Consider the following 24,972-nt stretch of genomic DNA (forward strand, 5'->3'; position numbering starts at 1 on the left):
TATTTGAGACAGAATGAGAGAGAGAGAGAGCACATGAGAGGGGGGAGGGTCAGAGGGAGAAGCAGACTCCCCGCTGAGCAGGGAGCCTGATGCGGGACTCGATCCAGGGACTCCAGGATCACGACCCGAGCCAAAGGCAGTCGCTTAACCGACTGAGCCACCCAGGCGCCCAGGATACATGTCTTTCTGATTGACTTACTTCGCTCAGCATAACACCCTCCAGTTCCATCCATGTCGTTGCAAACAGCAAGATTTCATTCCTTTTGTGGCTGCATAGTATTCCAGTGTGTGTGTGTGTGTGTGTGTGTATACACACAAGAAGATGTGGTATATATATACAAAACAACACAAATTGATTGTCTTACAGTTCTAGAGGTCAGAAGCCCATGAAATGGGTCTCACTGGGATAAAAATCAAGATGTCAGCCAGGCCGCCTTCCTTCTGGAGACTCTAGAGGAGAATCTGATTGCTTGCCTTTTCCGTCTTCTGGAAGCTGCCTGCATTCCTTGACTTTTGACCCCACTTCCCTCCCCCTACCCCCAATCTTCAAAGCCAGAGCATAGCATCTTGCAATCTCTCTGCCCTGGGCTTCCATCCTCCCATCTCCTTCTGACTCTTTTGCCTCCCCCTTTCTTTTAGAAGAGTCTTTGACATGACTTTGGGCCCACCTGGATAATCCAGGCTAATCTCTCCATCTCAAGATCCTTCATTTGATCATATTGTCCAAGACCCTTTCACAATGTAGGTAACATATTCACCAGTTTTGGGACCAGGACATGGATATCTTTGGGTGTGATTGTTCTGCCTGCCATAAGCCTCTTCTCCCTGATTCCCTGAGGATTAACCAAGTCGGTGCTTGTGAAGAACCTGGAATGCCTGGTACACAGTTGATGCTCAATAAATGTTTGCCTGAGCATGCCTGCGGAGTTACCTGGAGTTGTGGTTTGTTTAAATTGGAAAAAACTCCTAACACTTCCTGGCTAATTCTAAGGCAGCCCATCCACGGCCAGGTATTAGGGAAGAAAAAGGTAGCTTATTTTATGGATTTCATTTAGAAAGTTAGTGTTTTTGTTGCTACTTGTTGCCTGAAAGGTTTCTGGTGTATTAATTTTTTTTTTGAGTCCGCCAAGTCATGATCTTAAGAAAAAATCATAAATAGGATGCAGAAATGCACACTTGGTATGTTGTTTGAAGTGGATATCCAGGGTATTCTATTCCATGTAGGTCTCCTTTTATTGGATAGCTATTTCCAAATAGGCTTTAAAACAGAAAACAAATTGATGTCAGTTGGTATTCCGTTCACAGGGTTTATTTCAAAATACAAACTTTTGAAATTAACATCAGAAAGTTAATTGACTCTAGAAAGACTGCAGGTAACACTCTCTGTGAAGCATATTAAGCCAAAAATAACCTGCCTATTAATGCCTTTCCTCTAACAGCATCGTCATAACTTTTTTTGAAATAGGAGATAGCCTTAACCCTTAAATTCAGTTCTGGTATAAACTGTCTAAATGAACTTACATTTGGGGAGAGTATTTTAACAGAGCATTACCAAACATAGCTGGAGTGTTGAAGTCTTTTGTCCTTAACTAGTGCCGTCTATCAAATGCTCATTTCCTTGGCAAATGGAATCTCTTCTTGCTCTCGCGAAACAAAAGTATTTTCAGCCAAAACTATGAATATAAAGACCTCCACTTGGCAGAACATTAATTTCACCTCTCTGGTTTAAAAAAAAAAATGATGTGGTAGAGGTAGTTAGTAGGAAGGGTGCTGTGTTATGCTTGAGCATTGTGGGGAATTGTGGAAGCCACCCAAACTGTGAATTTGCCTTTGGGCTCCTGCATGATTTCAGAGGCAGCTGGGGACGGAGCTAATGCACTGCTAGGTTTGCAGCAAAACCTTGCTTTCAGGGAGGTTCCTCGGGGAGGTTCCTCGGGGAGGTTCCGGGAGCATACAGGACCATATATTGTGCGCAGACGGGCAGCCTCCCGCTCTGCCCCCTCGTGACGGTGGAAGGTAGTAGCAGTAAATAACCGGTCGCCTTGGAAACCCTACCCTCGGGACTCAGTCCAAACTCAGGCCCATTCTGGATAGAATGAGCAAGATGGATTTTGAGAAGTCGATTTTTTAATAAGATCTATGTGGTGTTCCTTAATGAGGCGTGGTTTTGTCAGGAAAAAAATGCTAATGGACCGTGAGAAGATCAATACCCTAAAGCATCCTTCTGGAACCTGCAGCTGCCTTACAGCATACTCAGGAAAGGTTTTTGGTAGTATAAAAGCAGAGCCCGAGGAGAAAGCAGCAAGGAAAACGATGGAGAGTAGCCAAAGGCCCGAGGAGTGAGGTGTTGGCCAGGAGACGAAAGCATGCTAATGGAAGGTGTGATCTAGAAGGGACTGGCGCCCTACGTAAAGGGTGAAGCCCAAAGAAGGAAGGGGAAGGAGGATCCAAGAGAAGGGGGAGGATGAGATAAAGCAGGAGGTTTGGAACAGGAGGCTCACCAGGGCAGTAGACTCCACACAGCTGCTGTGTCATAGAGAAAACTGATAAATGAGAATTCAAGATGAAAACACCTTGAGAATCCCCAGCAGAGCCCATAGTCGCCCACACCTCTGAGAACCTACAGGCCAAGAAGGGAAGGGAGAAGGGGGCACAAGTGTTGGGACACCCACCGTCACCCTTGTGCACATGGCTGATTGAGGTTTATGATTGTGTCACAGGGCACATTTCAAAAAGCCTTTCTGAAAGCTTCCCACAAACCACTCAAACAAAAAATATGAATCCTGGTATTTAACCCCTGATCAGCTGGGGAAATTCTCTTACTTGGAACGGCTCATTCTCTGATGTTGCCAGATAACTTAAGTGAGGGAAGCAGTGGGCGGAATCTCCCAGAGTTCAGTGTGTTTGCAGGTGTTTTCATGATTTCATGGATTGATTTATTCATTTAGTGATTTAAGGTTGGTTTCGAAATACGGGTACAGGCTGTTTTACAAATAAGGCTAATTAACTCTAAGGGAACACAGAGGTGGCTTTAGTAGGTAATGGCAAACAAAGGTCAGCCAGGAAAGGAAAGGAAATGACCGTAGTCAGTGATATTGTCCAGAAACGATATTAAACGTAGCAAGACCGCGCTTGAGTAGAAATCAGGGTGTCCATCAAAGTCAGTGTTCAAGACGAGAAGATCCAGGAATGTCGGATAAGAGAAGACTGTGATTTCAAGGGAGGCTATATGATAGAGGCTTTTATAAGAATGGAGACCCGAGAAAAGGGATTTGGGAAACAGGTCCTGGGGACTTCATGAGGTTGCACACACTACACACCCAGGACCCCGGTGGCCCTGCATTTGGCCCACCCCCTGGATTAACCACTTGCGGAGAGGCTGCACCTGAACCCTGCAGGTCTGGGGATGGGCTGGATCTTGGTCCTGGGAACAAACGTCAGTGGGTTCTCCCAGCTGATACGTCTTTGATTTGAGATGCTATTTCCTTTGGTGCTTTTCCTCTCCCCACAAGACTTTCACGGGGGGCAAAATTGGTTTTGCTTTTATTTGTCTTTCATTCAATACCAGGGTTTCATTATAACGTATAAACCTTTTCGGAGCACATCTCCCTTATTGTATTTTGTAGCCTAGAGTCTGCGAGATGCCAGGCCGTGTGGGAAATGTCAATAAGAAAATAGAGTCCTATTTGTTTTTGCAATCTGCAGTGCTGTTTGCTTCTCCCATATCGGAGGTTTTCTTTCTTTCTTTCTTTCTTTCTTTCTTCTCTATTTTATACAGTTTTAGTTGAACATCTTTTTTGGGGCGATGGGGGCTCTTGAAAGACCTGTCCGTGTTCCTAAATAATACTTGGCCCTTTCGTTTTATCTTTTATTTTATTTTTGAAGTTTTATTTATTTAAGAGAAAGAGGGGGGGGAAATGTGAGTGGGGGAGGGGCAGAGGGAGAGTGAGTATTCTCAGGCAGACTCCCTGCTGAGTGTGGAGCCCTATCCTGAGATCATGACTTGAGCCGAAACCAAGAGTCAACACTCAACCAGCTGAGCCACCCAGGCACCCCTTATCTTTTATGTGAAGTGGTACCCCTCCCTGTAACCCTGTAACCCCTAAAGGCAGTGATCCTTAGTTTATTGACCTTAAGTTTTTAGATCTAAGATACTTTTGTCTTATATTTTGTCTCTCTATATTTATGGATTCGGGGTTTTTGGGGACTGTGGAATGAGAGGAAAAACATCTTTCAGTGCATACCTTTCCCCCTCTGCCTCTGTGCTTTTCAGGCTTCAGTTCTTCATGGATGCACTATGTTTTATTTTTTTATTTTATTTTATTTTTTTTTAATTTTATTTTTATTTATTTGAGAGAGAATGAGAGACAGAGAGCACGAGAGGGAAGAGGGCAGAGGGAGAAGCAGACCCCCTGCTGAGCAGGGAGCCCGATGCGGGACTCGATCCCAGGACCCCGGGATCATGACCTGAGCCGAAGGCAGTCGCTTAACCAACTGAGCCACCCAGGCGCCCTGCACTATGTTTTAGTTGTAAAAACACAACCCATAGATGGGTTAGTCTGTCCTCCACTCCTAATTTTTAGATACATCTCCAGATCAGTCATGGTCTCTGCAGGAAATAAAGGGCACACCCGAAAGCAGTTTTGAAGAAAATGTGATGAAAGGACTGATTTTGTGCAGAGTTTAGGGAAACCCACAAGGAATGGTCAAGCCCCTGGCGCTGGCCACAGAGGGAGGCCTTCGCCAGCCCAGGCTGAAGGGGCTGTTATTGGAACTGGGAGAGTAGTAGCAGAGGCCTGTGTGGCAGAGGCTGCGTGGCCTTTGGGACTGCGAGGCACAGCCTGACTGGGAAGATGCCAGGGTGCCTCTCACTGGTTGAGCGCAGGTGTAGGGCAAGGGTCCAGGTGAATGCAGGCGCAGAGATCAGCTTCCTACGGTGCAGACCAGGGTGGAAAGAGGATTTGGAGAGGCAAACGGACAATGCTTGGCATAATCTCTTCTTAGAATCGCTTACTAAAATTTTATTTATTTAAAAAAAATTATTTTAAAGATTTATTTATTTGAGAGAGAGTGCTTGCGCGTGAGCAGGGGGAGAGGCAGAGGGAGAGGGAGAGAAAGAATCTTCAAGCAGACTCCCTGCTGAGGGCAGAGCCCGACCTGGGCTGGATCCCATGACCCCGAGATCAGGACCTGAGCCGAAATCAAGGTTTGGCCACTCAACCGACTAAGCCACTCAGGCACCTGTTATTTAAAAAAATTTTAAAAAACAACGTGTATCAAATCAGGATATTTTAGTGCATGGACACATCTCCTTCTTTGGAGTCATTGTATTCATGTGTATTCATTACTTTCTTTGTCCTAAGTTTTACCTTAATGTCATAAAGGAATGAGCATCGACAGCAGAGGTATTTCTTTTAAATGACGACAGAAATGGATTAGAACTCTGGAGAGAAGCTTCCTGATGGTTAAGACTATTATGGTTCAGTCAGCCGGACATGTCTATGGGGATATATCTCAGAATATTGTTACCCTTTCAGGGGCAGATACTGATTTGGGAGAAGGTGCAACAGAATTTTCTGGGGTGCTGGGGATGTTCTGTATCTTGATGATGAGCAATGATAAAAATTTGTGAAGTTGTATACTTCTGATTGATCCACATTACTCTCTGTATGTTCTACCGTAATTTAAAAGGAATTTTTAGGGACACCTGGGTGGCGCAGTCGGTTAAGCATCGACTCTTGATTTTGGCTCGGGTCATGATCTCGGGGTGGTGAGATCAAGCCCCGCATCGGGCTCCATGCTCAACGGGGAGTCTGCTTGGGATCCTGCCTCTGCAGAATCCTCTGCCTCCCCACCCCCACACTCACACACACACTCTCTCTCTCTCAAATAAATAAATCAGTCTTTAAAAACAAAACAAAAACAGGAGTTTTTAAAAGTTGCAAAAATTTTTATAATTTCAAGAGACCTGAGTTCCTGCCCTTTCTCTCACTTACTGTGTGACCTCAGACAAGTTATCTAATGTCTCTGTTCCTCAACTTCCTCCTCTGTAACATTGGGGTAGTATAATATTCTCGCTTCCACTGGCTGGCCGATGAACTCACAAGCGTAGGTGGTGTGCTACACGAGGGGCAAGTCTTTTGCTAACACCACAGGGGTCTCTGGCCCAGTGAGTGGAGTTTGATAGTAATTCTTGCTACAAATAATAGTAATAGTAATAATAATAATAATAATATTCTTACCTCTTAATGTGGCTTAGAAGAGCCAACCTTAGTTTGGCCCTTAGCACAGCATCTGGTGTGTGGTAATCACTCAATAAATGTTAGCTATTTATATTCAAATAAATATATTTGTTTCCCCTAAAATAACCTGATTCTGCTGAATCCCAGGTACCATTTTTTTTCCTTTTCCTCTGTTTACTAAAATCCCCAATCCTGCAGGTTCATCCTCTCACACCAGAAGATACCAAACTTGATCAGGCACATGCTCATGGGCTCCCTCCCAAGCCTGCTCTAAGATGAAAGCACAGAGGTAGCTCGTGTGTTCTGTCCTTGTTTACAACGTGCTGGTGGTTTCCTTGCCCAGTAGTCCTCCCAAGGAGATGCCCTCAAGTCTCAGAGCAGAGATACTGCACTTGCAGACCCTCTCATGTAAGGAACCTCGAGATGACTCTATTCCATATGCTCACCAGATGGCATCATTTTGTTCTATGAATCATAACAGGCCTTGGTTAACTGGGACCCAGTGGATCACACGGTGCTTGCCAATGAGCAGGTGGATGAACATGGCTGTTCATGGCGTTCTGGAGCAAAGGTGGAGCAGAAGTACCTCCGACAGTGGTTTATTAAGACCACTGCTTATGCAAAGGTGAGTATCCGCCTGGTGTCCCCCCACCCCCAATAACGCTGTCTGTGCTGGGAGGCAACACCAAGGTCTTCTGGGTATTGGAGAGCCTCACTCTTGGGAATAAACTCTAGGAAGGGCTGTTGGAGCCGTGGGTGTGCAGACTGGAAGCACACGAGCCTCAGGGTCGCTCATTGCGAGGGAGATGGGTTTGGGTGTTTTAGAGGTAAGTCAGGAATGGCACCTGGGGATCATTTTGGGCCATTGTTTGCTGACCTTTCAATACACTCAATCATTGTGCTGCCATAGAAGCCAAAAAATGTTCAACTTTATTTGCAGTTATATCAGCAATAAAGCTAGAAAGGAAAAAAGTATCTTCATCTGTATAGTACTAGTAAAACCTCCAGAAAGATAATAGGACATTCCAGAGGGTCCAGAGAAGACCATCTAAAAGGAGTGAAGAGGGCCACCTGGGTGGCTCAGTCGGTTAAGTGCCTGCCTTCAGCTCAGGTCATGACCTCAGGGTCCTGGGTCCGAGCCCAGGGCAGGCTCCCTGCTCAGTGGGGCATCTGCTTCTCCCTCTGCCCCTTCACCCCCTGTTCATGCTCTCGCTCTCTGTCTCAAATAAATAAATAAAATCTTTTAAAAAATTAAAAAGGAGTGACGAGATGGTCGTTCTCCATGAAGGAAGACCAGAGTGGAAAGAAACTAAACTAGGAGCCAAAGCTCTGATTTTAACTCTTGTTGTGTCCCTGATTAATAGTGTAAACTGGTATGCATCAGGAGGCTCAGTTTTCTCATCAGTAAAAGGAGTGAGTGGGACCAAGTGGTTTTTAAGGTACCTTCTGGCTCTTTTCTGTGTTCAGGGATTGAAGGCAAAGCCAGCCGTTTAAAGAGGGAGCTCGCTTATTAAATTACCAACAGCCTGAGCAGCAGAATGCATTCTGGGTATGCCAGAACCACTTCTGCAAAATACCCTCTGAGCTTACCCAGTTTCAGGATATGGAATTGAGGGATCACTCCCTGAAACTCCAGAGAGAAATGACTAGAGCCAATCAGGGACACTTCGCTGATCCCCATAGTTTTTCGCTTAAGACTGGACATAGGGGCGCCTGGGTGGCTCAGTCATTAAGCGTCTGCCTTTGGCTCAGGTCATGGTCCCAGGGTCCTGGGATCGAGCCCCGCATCGGGCTCCCTGCTCCCCAGGAAGCCTGCTTCTCCCTCTCCCACTCCCGCTGCTTGTGTTCCCTCTCTTGCTGTATCTCTCTCTGTCAAATAAATAAAATCTTTAAAAAAAAAAGACTAGACATAAACAGGATCTGAAAAGGTAAAGACATCTTGAAAGGCCAGTGACTTCGTGCCATGGTAGTTCTCCCCCTGTGGTAGTCACCTTAAGAAGGATAGTTATACCCAGCCGTAGTAGCCCCTGGGGTGCTCTGTCAGAGACGGTAGTGGGCTGAAATAGACTTTGGGTCTGATTCAACACTGTACTTCTTATATGCCAAGAAAGCACAAAGTTATAAATAACCGCTGATCACTACAAAACTTGGCTGAATTAGAACCGCAATACGCCAGCTCACAATACCAGTGCCATGTGGATATATGACCTCCAGTTTTCTCACTCCAAAGACAGATCTTCAATGAGGCAGTTTTCCCATGATAACTTCTTCAAAGTGTAGCAGAGAAGAGTATATGGATTTGGAAAACTACCCATTAGAACTTGTTAACACAATGCCTTGCTCCTTTGAAGCACACGGTAATATCGAGAGACTGAGAAAAACAAAGCTGAAGACATTGTTTCTGTAACATCCCAGCCAGTGGGAGCCCCTGTTTGCTGACAGTTGGCGTCCACTGCATTACTGGGAGGGAAGCCAGGTCACCTCCAGATGACTCTGCAATAGGCATTGTGGGAAAGGCCATCTCATTAGCTCTTTCTTTTTTGACCTCTGCCTCCAGTTGGAAATGTTATAACCTAACTGAGGGACATTATTCTTTAAATTGTCAGCTGTGAATTTTCAACTGTTTAGCAGAAATTGTTAGTTACCATGGTGATTCACCTGGTTTTTGCTGAACTCCTGTGCGGATTTATTGAAAAAAGCTGTCTTTGGAGGTCAGCACTTGGTTTGCCCTGAAAATCAAGAGAAGAGGGAGTGGTGTGGGAGTGGTAGGGGCAAGCAGAAATCTATGTTCACTGCAGGTCCTCGGCTGAGGGCTTCCCATGCACAAAAGCAAGACTCCAGAAGGCCTATCAGAAAATGATAGCAAAGAGACTGAGAGGAGATCAGATACCAGAGGACTGCACAGTGCTCGGAGATCTTGGAGTTATGGCCCAGCCAGAAGTACGCAGTTGAGACCCCCAAAAGGCCATATGTTAGAAGTATAGATGACACCTTAAGACCAAAGACAAAATCAGAACAGACTCAACTTAATAAAAAATAAAAGTAAACCTGATGGTTTCGAAAGGAACTTTCAGAACAAAACTCAGCACCTTTAAAGGGAGACAACATAATCCAGACTCTCTTCATGGCTGGTTTTTATTTGCATGCCCCACATAGAATAAAAAAGTACTAGACTTGCGAAAAATCAGGAACTTGTGGCCTGTAATCAAGAGAAAAAAAGGGAGAGGGCGCAGCCCAGTAGAAATAGGTCCTGAGATGACCCAGATGTTAGAATTAGGAGATAAAGCCAGAGACATCTGTTATATAAATGGTCTGGGACTTAAAGGAAAAAATGGTCATGATGAGTGAACAGATGGTGAATCTCAGAAGAGAAATGGAAACTATTTAAAAAAAAAAAAGAACTGGAAATCTAAAACAGAAAAGTACAATATCTGAAATAGAAAATCACTGTTTGGGTTGCAAAGGGATGTAAGGGTTAAGTAAGGCCATAAAGTTGGAGAGGAGCTCCTTCATATAGGGACTATCGTGTGTGGTTGCCCCAAAATAGAAATGTATATGATGATTCTGAGAAGCTGAAAGAATGACAGTATAACTGAAACAGAGAGCCAAGAGGAGAGATTTCGTAGGGCTGGAGAAGCCTGGGGTTAGGGGCCAGATCAGGCAAGGCCTTTTAGGTCTTAAGGATTTGGACTTTATCATGGAGGACATGGGTAACCATGGAAGGACTCCAAGAAAGGAAAAGACACGGTCAGATTTGTGTTTTTATAGATTCGCTGTGGAAAGAGCAAATGTGGATGCAAAGAGACCAGTTACGAGGCTATTACAGTAGTCTGGGCGTGCATAACTTAGACTAGGTGGGAGTAGTGAGGAGAGATGGGCAGGTTAGGAAAATACTCAGGTGGTGAAATTTGTAGCACTTGAGACTCTGTTGGATGAGAGTGTGTAGGAGATGGTGTCATCAAGAAGGACCCTGACTTGGACACTAAGTGGATGAATACGCTACTGACTGCCATAGGGAGTCCTGGAAGGGACATATTCCTGACCCTCTTGAGTATGCAGTGGCCCTGAGACTGTTGAGTAGAGATGTGCAAATAATAGGTGCTTGGGTAAATGGGTTTGAAGCTTCAAAGATCAAATGAGATAAGGCATCTACCTTAAAACCTGGTATAGTGTTCAATCAGGGAGGAGGTCCTGCCATAGAGAGAAGGATGAGTTAGTAATGCTTTCAGCTGCAAGTAGCTGAAAACCCGAGTTAATGGTGGCTTAAACAAATGGGAGTTGACTTTTCCCACATAAGAAGGCCCAAGTTGCTGGGACTGAACCAGGATCGGGCTCTGAGTTGGTATCTCGGTTGTCTCTCGGCCCTTCCTTCCTGCCTATCACCTCATGGTCGCAAGATGGCTGCTGCAGCGCCAGACATCCCATTTCCATTCAAGACAGAAAGAAGCAGAAGGGGCAGTGCGAGCGACTGTTTCTTTTACCTGGAAAGCAAGAACTTCCCCACAAACCCCCAACAAAGTTCCACTGATGTTCTGTTGGCCCCATTTGTGTCATGTGGCTACTCCCCAGCTTCAAGGGAGACTAGGAAAGCAGGCTTGGGCTTTTTAGCTTCTGTAGTCAAGCTGTTAAGCTGTGTGAGGGAAGAGAGCGGGCAGTGGGTGCTGGGATGGCCAGTGAGCTGTGCCCACGCCAGTCATCTTCAGAGCTTTGTGTCTGTGTCCGGTTTTGCTGCTCTGGAGGCTGCCTCTGATGCATACACCTGACGGTCTGCTGGGGAGCGTGGCTCTGGAGGGGCCCTCCTTTCAGTCACGTACCTTCCAGATGAAGCAAGACGATGCCCGACGTGAACATTACAAGGAACCCTGAAATGCAGAAATCCTTTATTAAGGCTGTTCTGTGATGTTATTGGATGTTTCTCCCCTCACCCCCACCCAGTCTCGCTAGGACTGTTTGCTTTGTGAAATGTGAAGAAAACTTGCAGTAGGAGTATCTGAGGCACATGAATTAGTCTTGGCAGGGATGTGTGGGAGGTATCTGGTGGGCAGCATGACGAGGTGAGAGCAGGGGGAGGAGCGGGGATTGCAGACCTCCGCACAGAAAGCAGAAGAGATTCTGGGTCTGATGGAGCAGATGCCTCAGTTCCTGCCAGCAGGGTGACAGTTGGAAGGCGAGACAAAACAGAGAGCCGGCTTCCCATTTGAACTTTCCTAATAGGTCTGTGGTTTCGATTTCTGCGGCTGCCTCCTGCAGGCCCTCGGCCGCCAGGGCACGGTACATAGGCTCCTCTCTGGCGTTAAGATGGGCATAATCATGCCCTGATGGTGCTTAGTCAGCCGCCACACCAGATTGTTGGGTATATTGTCCCAGTTTTCAGGAATTTCTAGAATATCAAGAAAGTCCATCTCCCCCTCCCATTGCCTACCTGCTTGCCCCTGAGCTGATCAGTGCTCTGGCTTTTACAGACACTGTCTTCTTTAACCCTAGCGTTGCTCCCTTGAGGGCCAGTGTGCCTGTTCGCCCCATTTTACTGACAAGGAAACCGAGGCTCCCACTAGTAGTAAGTAATAGCCCTGGGATTCAAATCCAGGTGCTCGAGCTCGTAACCAGCAGTCTGTACCCTTTCTCAGGGAGTGTGCATCCATTCCTTCTTTCCCCAGATGTTACCGAGCGCCCGGCCAGACCTGGGCCAGGTTCTAGCAGGTGCTAGCAGGGAGTGTGGAGGCTGGTGCGGGAGACAGTCTCGGACTGAGGGGGCGCACCCCAGTGGAATCACTGTGACGATGCAGGCGAGTGCAGGGTGGTGAGGGGGGAGCCCCAGGTCTGCCCTGTGTTCCAGGAAGTGATGAAGGCTGCGAAGCACAGAATGTCCGTCAGGGAACATTTGATTGCCTTCCAGACGTGCCGGAACCTTCATGTCTCACAAGTATTTCCACGGAGAATTTCTGCTGGCAAGAGGCAGCCGGGCAATGATGAGCCCTCATGAAATTAGGGAAGATGGGAGGGAAGAGCCCCCAGCTCCCTGCCCCCTTGTGCCTCTCTTCCCCCCAGTTTCACCTGGGAGCTTGCGGGCAAAGTGGAGGTGCCTTTCCCAGAACACGCTGGTTGTGTTTGAGCCTGCAAAGAGTGAAAACACGGGGTGGGGGAAGCAAGGAGGTGAGGGAAGGGGAGTGGGCTTTACGACAGGAGCTCTAGAGGCTGGAGCAGAAAGACAGCCCCAGAGGAGCCAGGGTGCTAAGTCCCGTCTCCAGCACGTGCCCCTGGGTGCGGAAGGGTCCCCTGCCCTCTGGAATGGGGCCCCTCGGGCTCCCTGGTTCCAGTCCTGAGGCCTTGAATTGCTCGTGAAAGCGTTTGGCTGTCTTCTGGAAATTGGGCCTGGGGCCCGGCTTTCTGCTCCTACCCTCACAGCCACTGTCAGCCCCTGAACAGAGGTTGGCTCTCCGACGATGCGGGGAAATGCCTCTCCCTGACACTGACCAAGTCATCCCTGTGCGCTCGGGAAGCTTTGCGAAGGGACTGGTCAGTGAGGTTTGACAGCCGGGCCCTACCCTGCTCCCTGCCCCCAAGAAAGACCCTTGGCACTGGGGAGGGGGGGAGCTGCTCCTGTGTATGCAGCCTGGGCCCTCACAGGGTGGGCGTAGGCCCAGATGAGAGGTGGGCCGAGGAGGCAAAGTTTCTGGGAACCAAGAGGAACCAGTGAGATGCGTTTGATGAGCTGTCCACTTCTCTGCAAGGCTGTTGGGATAAAAAGCAGTGAGGACACGGACCAGGGCCACATTTAATGGTGATGGCTCGGGTTTATCTACTGTGCGGGTTTGCTCTTCAAAGCCCTGTGGCTTTAAAACTATTACAGCGTCATTGTCGCCATGCCCCTCTGTGGCCTTCTGCGTCCCCGCCTGTAAAAAATCCGTTCTCAGCTCCTGAGTGGGAGGCGTGGCAGAGCCCATGCGGGCTCCGACCCCGGAGCTCCGAGAGCGGCCCTCGGGGGCACCCTGAGCGCGAGCTTCCTGCTGGAATTCTCCCCCGTGCCCCGCTGTCTGTCCTTTTGGAAAGCGCAGACTCTGCTCTTGTCCCCAGGATCTGCTTTTGACACCCTGTCTCACAAAACTAATTAGTTGTTAAATCTGCTCCTTCTTACGTAATCTCTCTGACTTCTTTCTCTTCTCTGTATTCCCCGCCTCTCTCAGATCTTTCCTCTCCTAAGCTGTACAGTGAACGTGATTCCCCCCCCACCTTCCGTGCTGTCCCCCCCGCACTCGTCGGGGTGATGGTTGGCCTTCTTACAGGGAGAGCCACCCCCTAGCCCCTCGGAAGTCCTTCTGGATGGTAGTGGGCAGGGCCCAGGGGGGTGGGAGCACAGAGGTGAAAGGAAAGCGGGTGCCTGGAGGCTGATAGCTCCCCGGCCGCCCCCAGGCAACGCTCCTGCTGCCTGGAGTAGATCGTGGTGTGACCACAGCAGGGGGTGACAGTGACACTGCTGGGGTGGGGGTGGGGGGTGGCTCTGCGCAATCCTTGGTGGGAACTCTGCCCGGAAGGGTGCACCAGAGTTGGTGTTGGGCAGGGGCCCTGGCTCTGGGATTCTGAAGCCCACGTGTTTCTGGATGGTACTGAGATGACCCTGGCAATTAGATTTCCTCTCCCTAAACACTGGGCCTTCCTGTCCACCTCCGGCAGGCCCCCTTCTTGGTCACATTTGTGTGCTTTCCATTAGCCCCGTTCCCCATGAGCTCTCCTTCCCTTCGCCCTGGCGCCTCACACCCACCCGTGTCCCTCCCGTCTGGGAACTGAGGACAGCGGTGCCCACACAGCCTCCCCAAAGCACTTCTGAAGCAGACCCACAGGCTCCCAGTTGGCACGCACACTCGGCAAACGAGAAGTTTCCATTTCTGTGTTGTTTTGGGGGTTTTGTTTCTAAGGTAGAAGGAATGACTACAAAAGGAAAATGAGAGAAATAAATTAATACTGTTGATCCTTGAACAACATGGGCTTCAGGGGTGCTGACCCCCCCCATACAGTTGAAAATTCACAGATAACTTTTGAGTCCCCAGAAACTTAACTACTCATAGCCTACTGTTGCCCAGAGGCCTAACCGGTAACAGAAATAGTCGATGAACACATATTTTGTGGGTTGTATGTATTATATACTGTACACTTACGATAAAGTCAGCTAGAAAAGAGAAAATGTCAGGAGGAAAATAAAATCATAGGGAAGAGAAAATACATTTACGGTGCTGTACTGTATGGACCAAACCCATGATGTTCGAGGGTCAAGTGTAATATGCTTCTTAGGTTATAAATTGCAAATCTGATTAGGAAAAAATGAAGGCAGAACTAAACATGATGTCTTGCTCTTAAACCCTGAGTGGGCTTTCTGAGTTCCTGGCCAGGTCCTTTTGAGGTGTAAGGACCTCCTTCCTTCTTGAAGTATTAGTCTAGACCCCATGGAAGTAAAGAGATTTATTTGTTCGCACCTCATTGTGGTGGGTGTCCCTGGGCATGCCAGGGAGGGCTGTGTCACCAATGAACCCCTTTAGCTCAGGGAGACATTTGGATTTTAAAGATTTTATTTACTTATTTGAGAGCGAGACAGCATGAATGGGGGAAGGGGCAGAGGGAGAGGGAGAGAGAATCCCAAGCAGACTTCCTACTGAGCACGGAGCCCGACACGGGGCTCCATCCCACGTCCCTGAGATCATGACCTGAGCCAAAGTTGGAGGGTTCAATGACTGACCCACCCAGGTGCCCCGACATTTGGATTTTAAAGCTAAAAGAAACTTGAGCAAACAGTGCACAGACTCCCCCACATTTAGCCCACAGTCTCCTGTGCTTTTTAAATCCCTGCCCTGATCTGAAAAAAAAATGCAAACCAAAAAACCGTCATGATTTTGAAATTACAAAATCAATATGATATCTAAAGACAAAGGGATCAGGCGTTGGTTCTCTCTCTTAAGCGCCCACATCCTGCCCTCCTCCTGCTCCCCAGGCGGGGCTCATGGCCGGCTCGAGGTGTCCTTGAAAATGACAGACCCGGCCCATTCCTCATTTTATAACTGAGGCCCCCAAGCCCAAGAAAGCCAGGACCCAACTTGGATCTCCTGAGACCCAGCCCAGCTCCTGAGCCCGGGTTCACAAGCAACCAGGCATTTCAGAGCACGCAGCGCAGTCGGAGGGCAGGTGTTGAAAGAGGGCCAGACATTAGCACGGTAGGAACTGTAATGGGGACAGGGCCAGGGCACAGATGACCATGTAATGGCAGGTACAGTGGTTGGAGGTTTTCTAGTTTGTTCTTGATGGAGTTGGCTTGCTGGCCTCTGCACTGAAATGGTGTCTTTTTGTGTCCTATCTCCCCTCCAAGGTCCTCTCCATACCCCGGACCTTCTGAGCCCAGCTGCTTGGAGAACAGGGACACTGATCCCGTGGCTGCCGGGCTTTGAGAGAAGCAGGCATTAACAGCCACATCCACAGTCGTGTGATCATGTTTTATTATTCAAAATCAGTGTCCCTCTTAGAGAAAGAGACAATTTTCCACAGTATCTTTCCATTTCTCTCTGTTTTGTTTACTATTCCAGAGTGGCTAATTTTGAGTGTCAGATTTGCTTGAAATAAAGATTTAATCCTTTCTAGAGCTGTAATAAGTTGTGAACTCTGGCAAAATGCAAATTCTAGTAGTTTAAAAAGAGTATACTAACGCCATGATCTTAACTATGTGACCATCCCACGAGTAACCACCACCCTAGTACATTTTATCAGTAACACGTGATGGGCATTTCATCTTGTGCTCCATGAGAAAGAAAAATGGTGTCAAAGGCACCATTGATTGTAAGACATGTCCCAGTTTCAGCATTTGTGGGGAAAATGTGCATCTTTGGGGCACCTGGGTGGCTCAGATGGTTAAGTGGCTGACTCTTGATTTCGGCTCAGGTCATCTCCCTGGGTGTTTATATTGATTGTGGGAAACTGTTGTTGGAAACTTTTTGTTGTTGTTCTTCATCCCTTTTCATATTTTCCAGAATGATTATTATCATCTTGGTAATCATAAAACAAAACACCTGATAGCAGGGTTATGTCAGCATTTATTTACATATCTTCTGTAGACCTGAGTGCCTTGAAAGGGATGGTCTTATGTTCCTGCAAGTTTTCAATTTATAGGCAGGCTTCCAACGTGAAGGTAATTGAGCAGAATGTCCCCTGGGACCACTGTCCCCATTTTTTTTTTTTCCCCCGTATTAGACCAGTAAAAGCTTTCAGTCTTGCTCCCAAGACTCTGCTTTCCCGGAACAAAACCACCTTTCCAGACAAGGGTAGCCTAGAGTCACAGATTGGACTGAGTACGTGGTGCCTGCTCCCCGTCCTGTGGGGTACAGGACAGCCCCGCTTGTGTCCTATCCACCCGGGGGCAGTGAGGTGACCTGAATGGCCTCTGGGAATCAGAAGCAGCCTCATCCAGATGCCTGCCACTGGGAGAGTCTGTCCTCTCTCCTCTGCATTCGTAGGGGCGTGGTGGCGACATTTCAGAACCTGTGCTCACCACCTCTTGGAAGTTAGTGGAATTAGAAGTGTTCTGCCAGAGAAAGGGTTTGCTTGGGTCTGAAGTGGGGAAAAAGGCTGCTAGGTGTGGCCAGAGTTCATGTAGGCATACAGGGATAAGAGGAGATTCACCAAAATGGCTGCCACCATGCTTCCTGGTCTCCTTCCCCACATCCATCCCTGGTGGTTGCACCCAGAAAGCACTTCCTTCTCCCAGCTACATGGAAGCTATTTAATAGCACTTGGTGTGTCCCTCTCTTTGCCTCGGCTCTGAGACGCACACTTTTATGTTCGTGTTGGCTGCTTGGCGCCTCTTCTCCCTTGACCCCCGTGGTCCCAGGAATGCAAGTCGTGTATCATCATTAGGATGCCTTGCTCAGACCTGGTTTTCTCCCTTCTGGATTAACAACACGTTCTCTGGAATTGAGACTCTTGGACAGCACAACTCTATTTGCAAATAAATGTTTTGCCCTGAGATGCCACAACAAATGGATTTTGCTAGAAACACGTATCACCTTTCAGAAGAGAGGTGAAAATACAGCTATCAGAGGGAAGTGAGCAAGGTAAACATCATGCCACTTGAGCTTTTTCTTTCTTTTTTAAAGATTTATTTATTTATTTATTTGACAGAGAGAGACACAGCAAGAGAGGGAACACAAGCAGAGGGGGTGGAAGAGGGAGAAGCAGGCTGACGTGGGGCTCGATCCCAGGACTCTGGGATCATGACCTGAGCGGAAGGCAGACGCTTAACGACTGAGCCACCCAGGCGCCCCACTTGAGCTTTTTAATGCAGAAATCCTGCGTGCAACTTCATGCCAGAGTCAACGCAGGAGAGGGAGACAAGGCTGTGGGAGAGTTTATTCCTCTAGAATATTTTAGAGGGGACATCTAAAGTTTTATAAACATCTTACTGCCTTCAGCATTTATTTTCCTTTATTACAACTCAAATATACGACATGTCTTTGGAGTGACTGCGTTGAAACGATCTCAAAAACAAAAAGAATGAGGACATCTTGGCAACAAGATTAAGTTTTGGAAAGAAGTACCTATGAATTTATAATTCAAACATAATTGCTGCTCAGATCATACTGATTCAGAAGGAGGCTGAGTGTTAAGACTTTAAAAAGTGTCCATTTTAATTAAATCTTGTCATTAAATCTCTTCCATTCTGCCTCCAATCAGTGTCCAGCTCTCCAGGCTCTGGTTTCTGAACTCTCTCTCTTAGTAGCTAATAAATCCACTTCATTTCTCAGTTTCCTAAACTTTTTTTTTTTTTTTAACCAAGGTCTTCTAAAGTGTATCATGTTTTTAAAATCGATTCTTCTGTAATTCTTACTTGTGGTCCTGCCGCACCTTGTTGTTAATGCTTTAGCCCACGTATGGGCTTTAGCCCTTTCTTGGGAGGTATGGATTTATTCCTGGCATTATATCTGCTTCTTTGAAGAAAGAGTCAGATTAGCCATGTTATATTTAATTCTCTTTTTATCCCCAGCTTTTTAGTTTTAATCTTCGTCTCTCTTATTCCCGACTGTGTTTTGTATCCCTGAAGCTTTTTTGATTGGATGCGCACATCAGCCCATCTCTTGTTGGTTCATGTTCTTAAACTCTGGCTCCTATTCAGACTCACTAATGTACAGTCCTGTTTCAACTTCTTCAAGCATCTGCATTAAGATGGTGTGGAGCAACAGCGGCTGTATTTTCAGCCCTATCCTGGTGAAAATGATTATAAGGGTCCTTTGCAAAACCACAGTTCTCCTGTGTATGCTGAGTAATAACCACAGGGAAACGGTACCATTTGACTTCAAGTATTAGTGCAGTCATTATTCATAATAATTGAATGTGAGAAGCCCATCCATATGGTTAATTTCTAGGTTTTGCAGATGGAAGAAGTTGTCTTTTGTCTAATTTACATCAAGATACCTGAAAACAGCACAGGGAGCCCAGAACAATAAGGAGATCTGGGTAATTCATTATTTGGGGTCTGCTGTGGACTTGGTTGAGTGAGCCATTTTTTTCATTTATTAAGTGAGGGGAGTTGAATAAATTCATGGTTGCCAAACCAGGCCGAAGCCTTGGGATTGATGGAGAGGGACCCGAGGAGAGAGCAGGGCGGCTCCTGGAATGGTTCAGCTTTCAGCGCTTACATATCAAGTTCCCTCTGATGTCGTTGGAAAAGTGATTTCACTACACTTTTAAGAAGAGTCTCAAAACCTGCTGTTTCCCCAGGTTTGGGGATTCTGCAAACCAGTACGGTTTCTGTACATTGAGGTTGGCCAGGGTGGGGGAAGGGGGCATTGCCAACTGTTTGCCAAATGTAAGGACATGAGACTAGATGAATTCCATCTGCTATTACCGTGATTGCCCCAAAAGGAGGAAGGATATATGATCTCAACCGAAACACCCAAACAAACGGATAAACATAGCCTGCATTAGATTGAACAACTGCAGCAGCAACCATAAATATCCCCCACATTGTTCCTGGGCTGGTGGAGATGGTGGTGCAGCAGTGCAGGATGAAGGAGAGGTCCCTGGGGCTGTTGGGCTGTGCTCTCTAAAACCCTGTTCATCAAAACTCAGTGATGCATAATGCGTCCGTGGGGACGAAACAGGGTTTGCTGGGGTTCTCAAGATGTTGATTTCATTTGGTTTGTTTTTTAAAAGTTCTTCTGGTTTTTAGAAATAGTCCTAGATTTGGTTGAGGTTTTAAGCAGGTGTCCTTCCCCCCTCCCCCCATTGGCATATCCAAACATTCACAGTTCATTCTCTTCAAATCTTTTGTCCTCCCTGAGATCTGAGTATTTTAAGCAAAACACCTCCACCAGAAGCATTTCAGCCTTGACAATTCAATCTAGAAGGAAAACACAATGAGAGGGCTTATGCACTACATAGCTCCGTAATGCAGGGGAGGGGAGGGGAGGGGTGTCAGGCGCAGTCAGCATTGGACCCTGTCAACTGAATTTTCTGTGGCAGGAGAAGATAGTGTGGTCTGTGGAGCTCATCTTCAAGTCATGTAATGTGGGTTTTATCCAATGGAAAGACATCATACCCCGTTAGACCGCGTGTGGGTTTGCTTGGAAGTTAAATGGAACTTAATTGATTCCTGGAGAGGAAAAGCCGTGGGTCGTTTTCAGAGTTTATAATGCACTAGTTATGTGCCTGTGGGCATTTAAGAACCCCTAAATTGTTCCATAAATTGAAAAGCTTTCTAGAATGTGCAGTTTAATCAGAAGATTGATTACTAGTTTATTAATATATTCTTGTTGTGATATTAATGTGTAATATATTCAAGATTTTATACTTTTGTTACAGTGATATCAAGGCAATACAGTATCAGCTAATATTCATCAGGATGTTGAAACTTTTTAATTTTTATTTTTTTTTAAAGATTTTATTTATTTATTTGACAGAGAGATAGAACAAGTAGGCAGAGAGGCAGGCAGAGGGAGAGGGAGAAGCAGGCTCCCTGCTGAGCAGGGAGCCCGATGCGGGGCTCGATCCCAGGACCCTGGGATCATGACCTGAGCTGAAGGCAGCCGCTTAACTGACTGAGCCACCCAGGCGCCCCTGGATATTGAAACTTTTTAAATCCATTCATCTTAATTAAGAAATGTGGTTGCAAAAAAGTTACTCTGGTTAACTTCAGCCACAAAGGAATGGATCAGAAGAGGATCGGGTTACTCACAGTTGGGTGGGAAGGCCAGAGACCCAGACTTTGGCAGGATTCAGGGAGCACAAGGACACGGCTAAGATCTTGCCCAGGAAAGATCTGGTTAAGCCATCACCGCTGTCAGTCTCAGAATGTCCCGCCTCTCGGGTCTGGTGTGGCATTTAAACCAGTTCCCTGGGTGCCTCTGGGTACCCTCCCCCCCCAAGCCTGTACCCAGCCCGTACTGTGACTGGTTATGCTGTTTAGCTTCCACAGAGGAGGACAGTGGGCCCGGGAAAGCATCCATAGTGGGTGGCGGGGCCCTGCCACTCACCCATCATGGATTGCCCCCACGAAAGAAGAGCCTGCAGGTGCTGGGCAGCTGACGCAGTGCAAGTTCACTGTGCCACTGGGGAGAAAACTCGAGGAAAGTGCGTCCTCCTTAAATGGGGGCTGAGTAGTGTCATAAGGACTGGAGTGTGGGGCCTGGCTCCAGTTAGCTAAGTGATGATGGGCAGATTGCTGAACCTCGGGCGGCCTCTGTGTCATCTGTACAGAGAGGGGGAATTGTACTGACAGCCTCAGCCCCATGACTCCATAACCAGAGTCTTCTTTCCAGCCATAAAATTGAAAAATAAATGAGATCATAGACATGGGCTGAGCATCTCTTCCAAGTTCAAGAAAGGGGGAGTCAACACTCTGAAACCCGGACACGGGAGAGCTTGGATGGCAGGGTGGTCATGGGGGAGCAGGTGTAGGAAGGGACGGGCTTTGAGCACTGCTTTCCCAGTGCCCCTCCCACCCCGTCCTTGCGGGGTGCCCTGGGGAAATTGCTGAGACTTGTATTCTCATCTGCGAGGTGGACTGGTGCTGTCTTGTGCTGTCGTGAACATGACATGTGCCTCATCTTCAATGTTGCCACACACATAAAAGTGCCTGGTGCGTAGGAAGGATTCCACAGAGATCATTCCTTCCCTGCCTGGGGGCCGGGGGGCCGGTTCTGCTGGTTCTGCTCTCCCAGTCTCGCCCTGGAGTAGAGGGAGTTAAATGGCAATTTAATGAGCATTTGTCCAACCCAAGGCACGCATCTGGGCTCTGGGCCAGGCCCTGCATGGGTTCCACAGAAAAACCAGCAGGACTAAAGCTGTGTCCCGGAGCCCGAAGGCCAACCTTACCCCACGCCCTGCTCTCCAGGAGCCTGCTGGGATTGAGACCTGTGAGCTCCGCGGTACCAAACTGAGGAAGTCTGTGTTTTGTGATCCTACTTCACTGTGAAATGAAATGCAGATAACCATATAAAACAAATAGATAGCTTACCGATTTCTTTGAAAGCAGCCACCCTTGGAGGTCAAGATGCTGAATTGTGCCAACACCCGGAAGCCCTCCTCCCTCTGTCCCTTTCCCGTAGTAAACAGCCACTGTGCTGTTAGAATAGGCTCTTTCTGACTTTTCTCTGTAGCTGTCACCCACGTGTGCCTCTCTAGACTCTGGGGCTTATTCTTACCCTCCCTTTTTTAATTTGAGGATGCCTTTTAAGTGTCTTAATCTGCAGGTTTGCCTCTTCCTCCTTTTTGTTTTCTTACAATTTACCTGTTGAAGTAGCCAGGCTGTGGGGCCCGTAGAGTTTCCTGGGTTTTGCCGATCGGACGTTGGTGGGGCAGTGTGACATGCTCCTGCCCTCTGGAGGTCCTGGCGCCTTTTATCACACCAAACACAATGTCTGCTATCACAGAAGGAGCTCAGTGACCATTTTGTAATTGAAGTGGATGGGTATGTGGGAACTTGGGTACACGATTCATTCATAATGGAGATACCACATGCCCTGTCCAAATTTCCAAAGCCGCTGGTGACTTTGAAAGAACCGACTTCTAGGAAAGCCTTATGTTTACATGAAGTATGCATTGCAGTTCTACCAACTCACTTGGTTTTCTCTCTCATGCATCTTGAGGACCTCGGATCCAAGATCGAATCCCAGGATTTGCCTTACGCTCCGGGTTATACTAAAATTAGTTGTGCAGCTTCTCAAGCCTGTGCTGTCAGTAACAGAAACTCTTCCGTGTTTCTAATATTCATTATTGAGCATTCTCAAACTGCTGCACATGTACGTAGCCCCGCAAATTCACGTTCTGTTTAGGTCAGCCAGGAAAGGGAAAGGCGGAGAAGCCGTTGTTCATCTGAAAGAGTCAGGAAGAAGGCTGTCTGGATCAGATCCATATTCTAGCTAGCTGAGTGTTCATCCATACGCTGGATGTATGTGGTGAGTCCGTTTCCAAAGAAATCTGATCCAACTAAATCTATGTAAAACTACACATGGCCTATAATTGAACTTCTCTTTGATGAGTCAAGATCTTATACTGCCTTCAGCCATCACCATGAGTGATTTTTAGACACCCCAGAAGCCACATTTAAAAATAAATCTGGTATCAGGTTTTTTTTTTAGCCCTTTATAAGTTTCTCTCTGTCTCTCTTTTTTTAAAGATTGTATTTATTTGAGAGAGAGAGCATGAGCAGGGGCAGAGGAGAGGGAGAAGCAGGCTCCCCGCTGAGCAGGACCCTGAGATCATGACCTGAGCCGAAGGCAGACACCCAACCGACTGAGCCACCCAGGCGCACCTGTAACCTTCTCTTAAAGTAGAATGCTTGCAGCGTTACAATCAGGGGGTTGAGGCCTCTTGAGATCCCTACAAGAGGGAAAGGAAGGGACGCCATTGAAGCTGAGAGGCCACCCAGGGGTCCCCTGAAGAGCCAGGCTGTGCTCGTGGTGCTGGGCCCCAGGAGGACGAGGCCACCTGTGTGCAGTCAGCAGTGTGACCACAGGGACAGGTCTCCCAAAAGCAGAGCCTCGGCTGCTCCAGATTATGTTAGAGACAGGCTTCCTCTTCGTTATCGGAGGGGAGGAGAGGACGAAAAAGGGTTGGTCTCTACCTTACCTTGGCTTGAGGCCCATTTCTCATTTCTTTGTGTTTTTCCTGGATCCCACATGTCAGCTGTACACTGTAGGTATCTAGTAGGTGCCGCGTACTCAGTGGTGAGCCAAACTGAACATGGTGCTTGCTCTCGGGGAGCAAGCACGCAGCCCAAAGAAGAGATGAACGATAGAGAGCTGGAGAGCAAGGAGAATGAAGGGGCATGTTGGCCAGGTGGCCAGAGCGGGCCAGGAGCATAGCCTGCACCCATGCCTTAGGCAGGTTTGGTGTTTCTGAGAAACTGAAAGCACGTCACTGTAATTAAAGCGTAACAAACAGTCTGCAGCAGGAATTGCACCACCTTCCCAAAAGTCATTTTTCGCTCCAGCAAATACAGAAACGTCATGGTCCTGTTGGGCTCCTCTGTGTGTCACCGTCAAGTATTTTATTTTATTTGGGAAGGGGGAGGGGGCAAAGGGAGAGGGAGAGAGAATCTCAAGGAGACTCCACGCCCAGTGCAGAGTCCAGTGCGGGGCTAGCTTCATCTCACGACACTGAGATCGTGACCTGAGCCGAAATCAAGAGCCGGCTCGCTTAACTGACTGAGCCACCCGGGCACCCTAACCGTCAGGTATTTTAGATTTCCCCTGAAAAGCCTTCTCACGATCACAAGGAGTTGGAACGTACATATGGCATTTGTACGTGGTTGATTTGTTCCTTATTCTAGTTAAGACTAGCAGCTCTAGATCCCTTTGATCCTCCCCTGGGAGATTTGGGCAAGCGTTCCTAGTACAATATAGTTTCATCAGCATCCTACAGTGTCTCAAGCACAGATCGTGGTGAACTCTCTCAAGTCTTACCTTAAATTTTTCTATATCTTCTTTATCAACTGGTTTTCATGGATCTCCTTTCCAAATTACCAAGTAGATTTTAAAATACCCACAGTTTCTGGTTGATTACGTTTTATCATAAAAAGCATTTTTCAGGGCGCCTGGGTGGCTCAGTCAGTTAAGTGTCTGCCTTGGGCTCAGGTCATGATCCTGGGGTCCTGGGATCAAGCCCCATGTTGGGCCCCCTGCTCAGCGGGAAGCCTGCTTCTCCCTCTCCCTCTGCCTGCCGCTCCCCACTTGGGCTCTCTTTTTCCTCTCTGTCAAATAAATAAAATTTAAAAAAAGCATTTTTCATCTTTCATAAGTAACAGTCCAAAAACGGGAGAAACCTAGGATCATGTGTTGGAAACGACTTACAAACACCCTGGGTGGTTGGGTCTCTGCATTGAAGATTGTGCTGAGTGTCCCATCACTAGGTTCGTTGGTGGCAGGAAGGAAGGGGGCCTTCCTAGCCTTGGTGTGTGGTTGTGTTCAAAGGACAGCTTGAACTCACGAGGCTTCCCAGTGCTCTCCCTCTTCCATTTTGTCTGCTTTCCATTTTCATGTTAGTGTAGCTCTGCTCCCTCTTTCCTTCGCTCGTCAGTCGAGACTGACAGCCCTGCGGCAGGAAGGCTCACCGTGTCACCGAGCAGCCGGTAAGCCGTGTTCCATGCGGCGCTGTTCCTTGCACCTTACTGCAGGCAGACACCCCGTAGCCCCACACACGGTAGGGGCTCCCTAACTTTCATTCCCTCACTTGTGTTTTCCCATTATCTATCTGCTTC

At 47.6% G+C, this 24,972-nt stretch overlaps 1 protein-coding gene and 1 pseudogene across 1 annotated transcript in view; both read left to right on the forward strand.

Annotated features, from left to right (window-relative positions):
- LARS2 (leucyl-tRNA synthetase 2, mitochondrial) overlaps window positions 1–24,972 on the forward strand; it is a 127,353-nt gene that overhangs the window by 44,084 nt on the left and 58,297 nt on the right. Inside the window, 1 exon segment of the mRNA XM_081816539.1 lies at window positions 6,724–6,867. Within this exon segment, the coding sequence (XP_081672665.1) occupies window positions 6,724–6,867 (144 nt within the window).
- On the forward strand, window positions 6,061–6,204 carry LOC115943613 (small nucleolar RNA SNORA62/SNORA6 family; annotated as a pseudogene).

This window comes from Leptonychotes weddellii, chromosome 1 (assembly GCF_054177405.1).
Source record: "Leptonychotes weddellii isolate Sample4059 chromosome 1, ASM5417740v2, whole genome shotgun sequence".
Classification (NCBI taxonomy): Eukaryota; Metazoa; Chordata; class Mammalia; order Carnivora; family Phocidae; genus Leptonychotes; species Leptonychotes weddellii.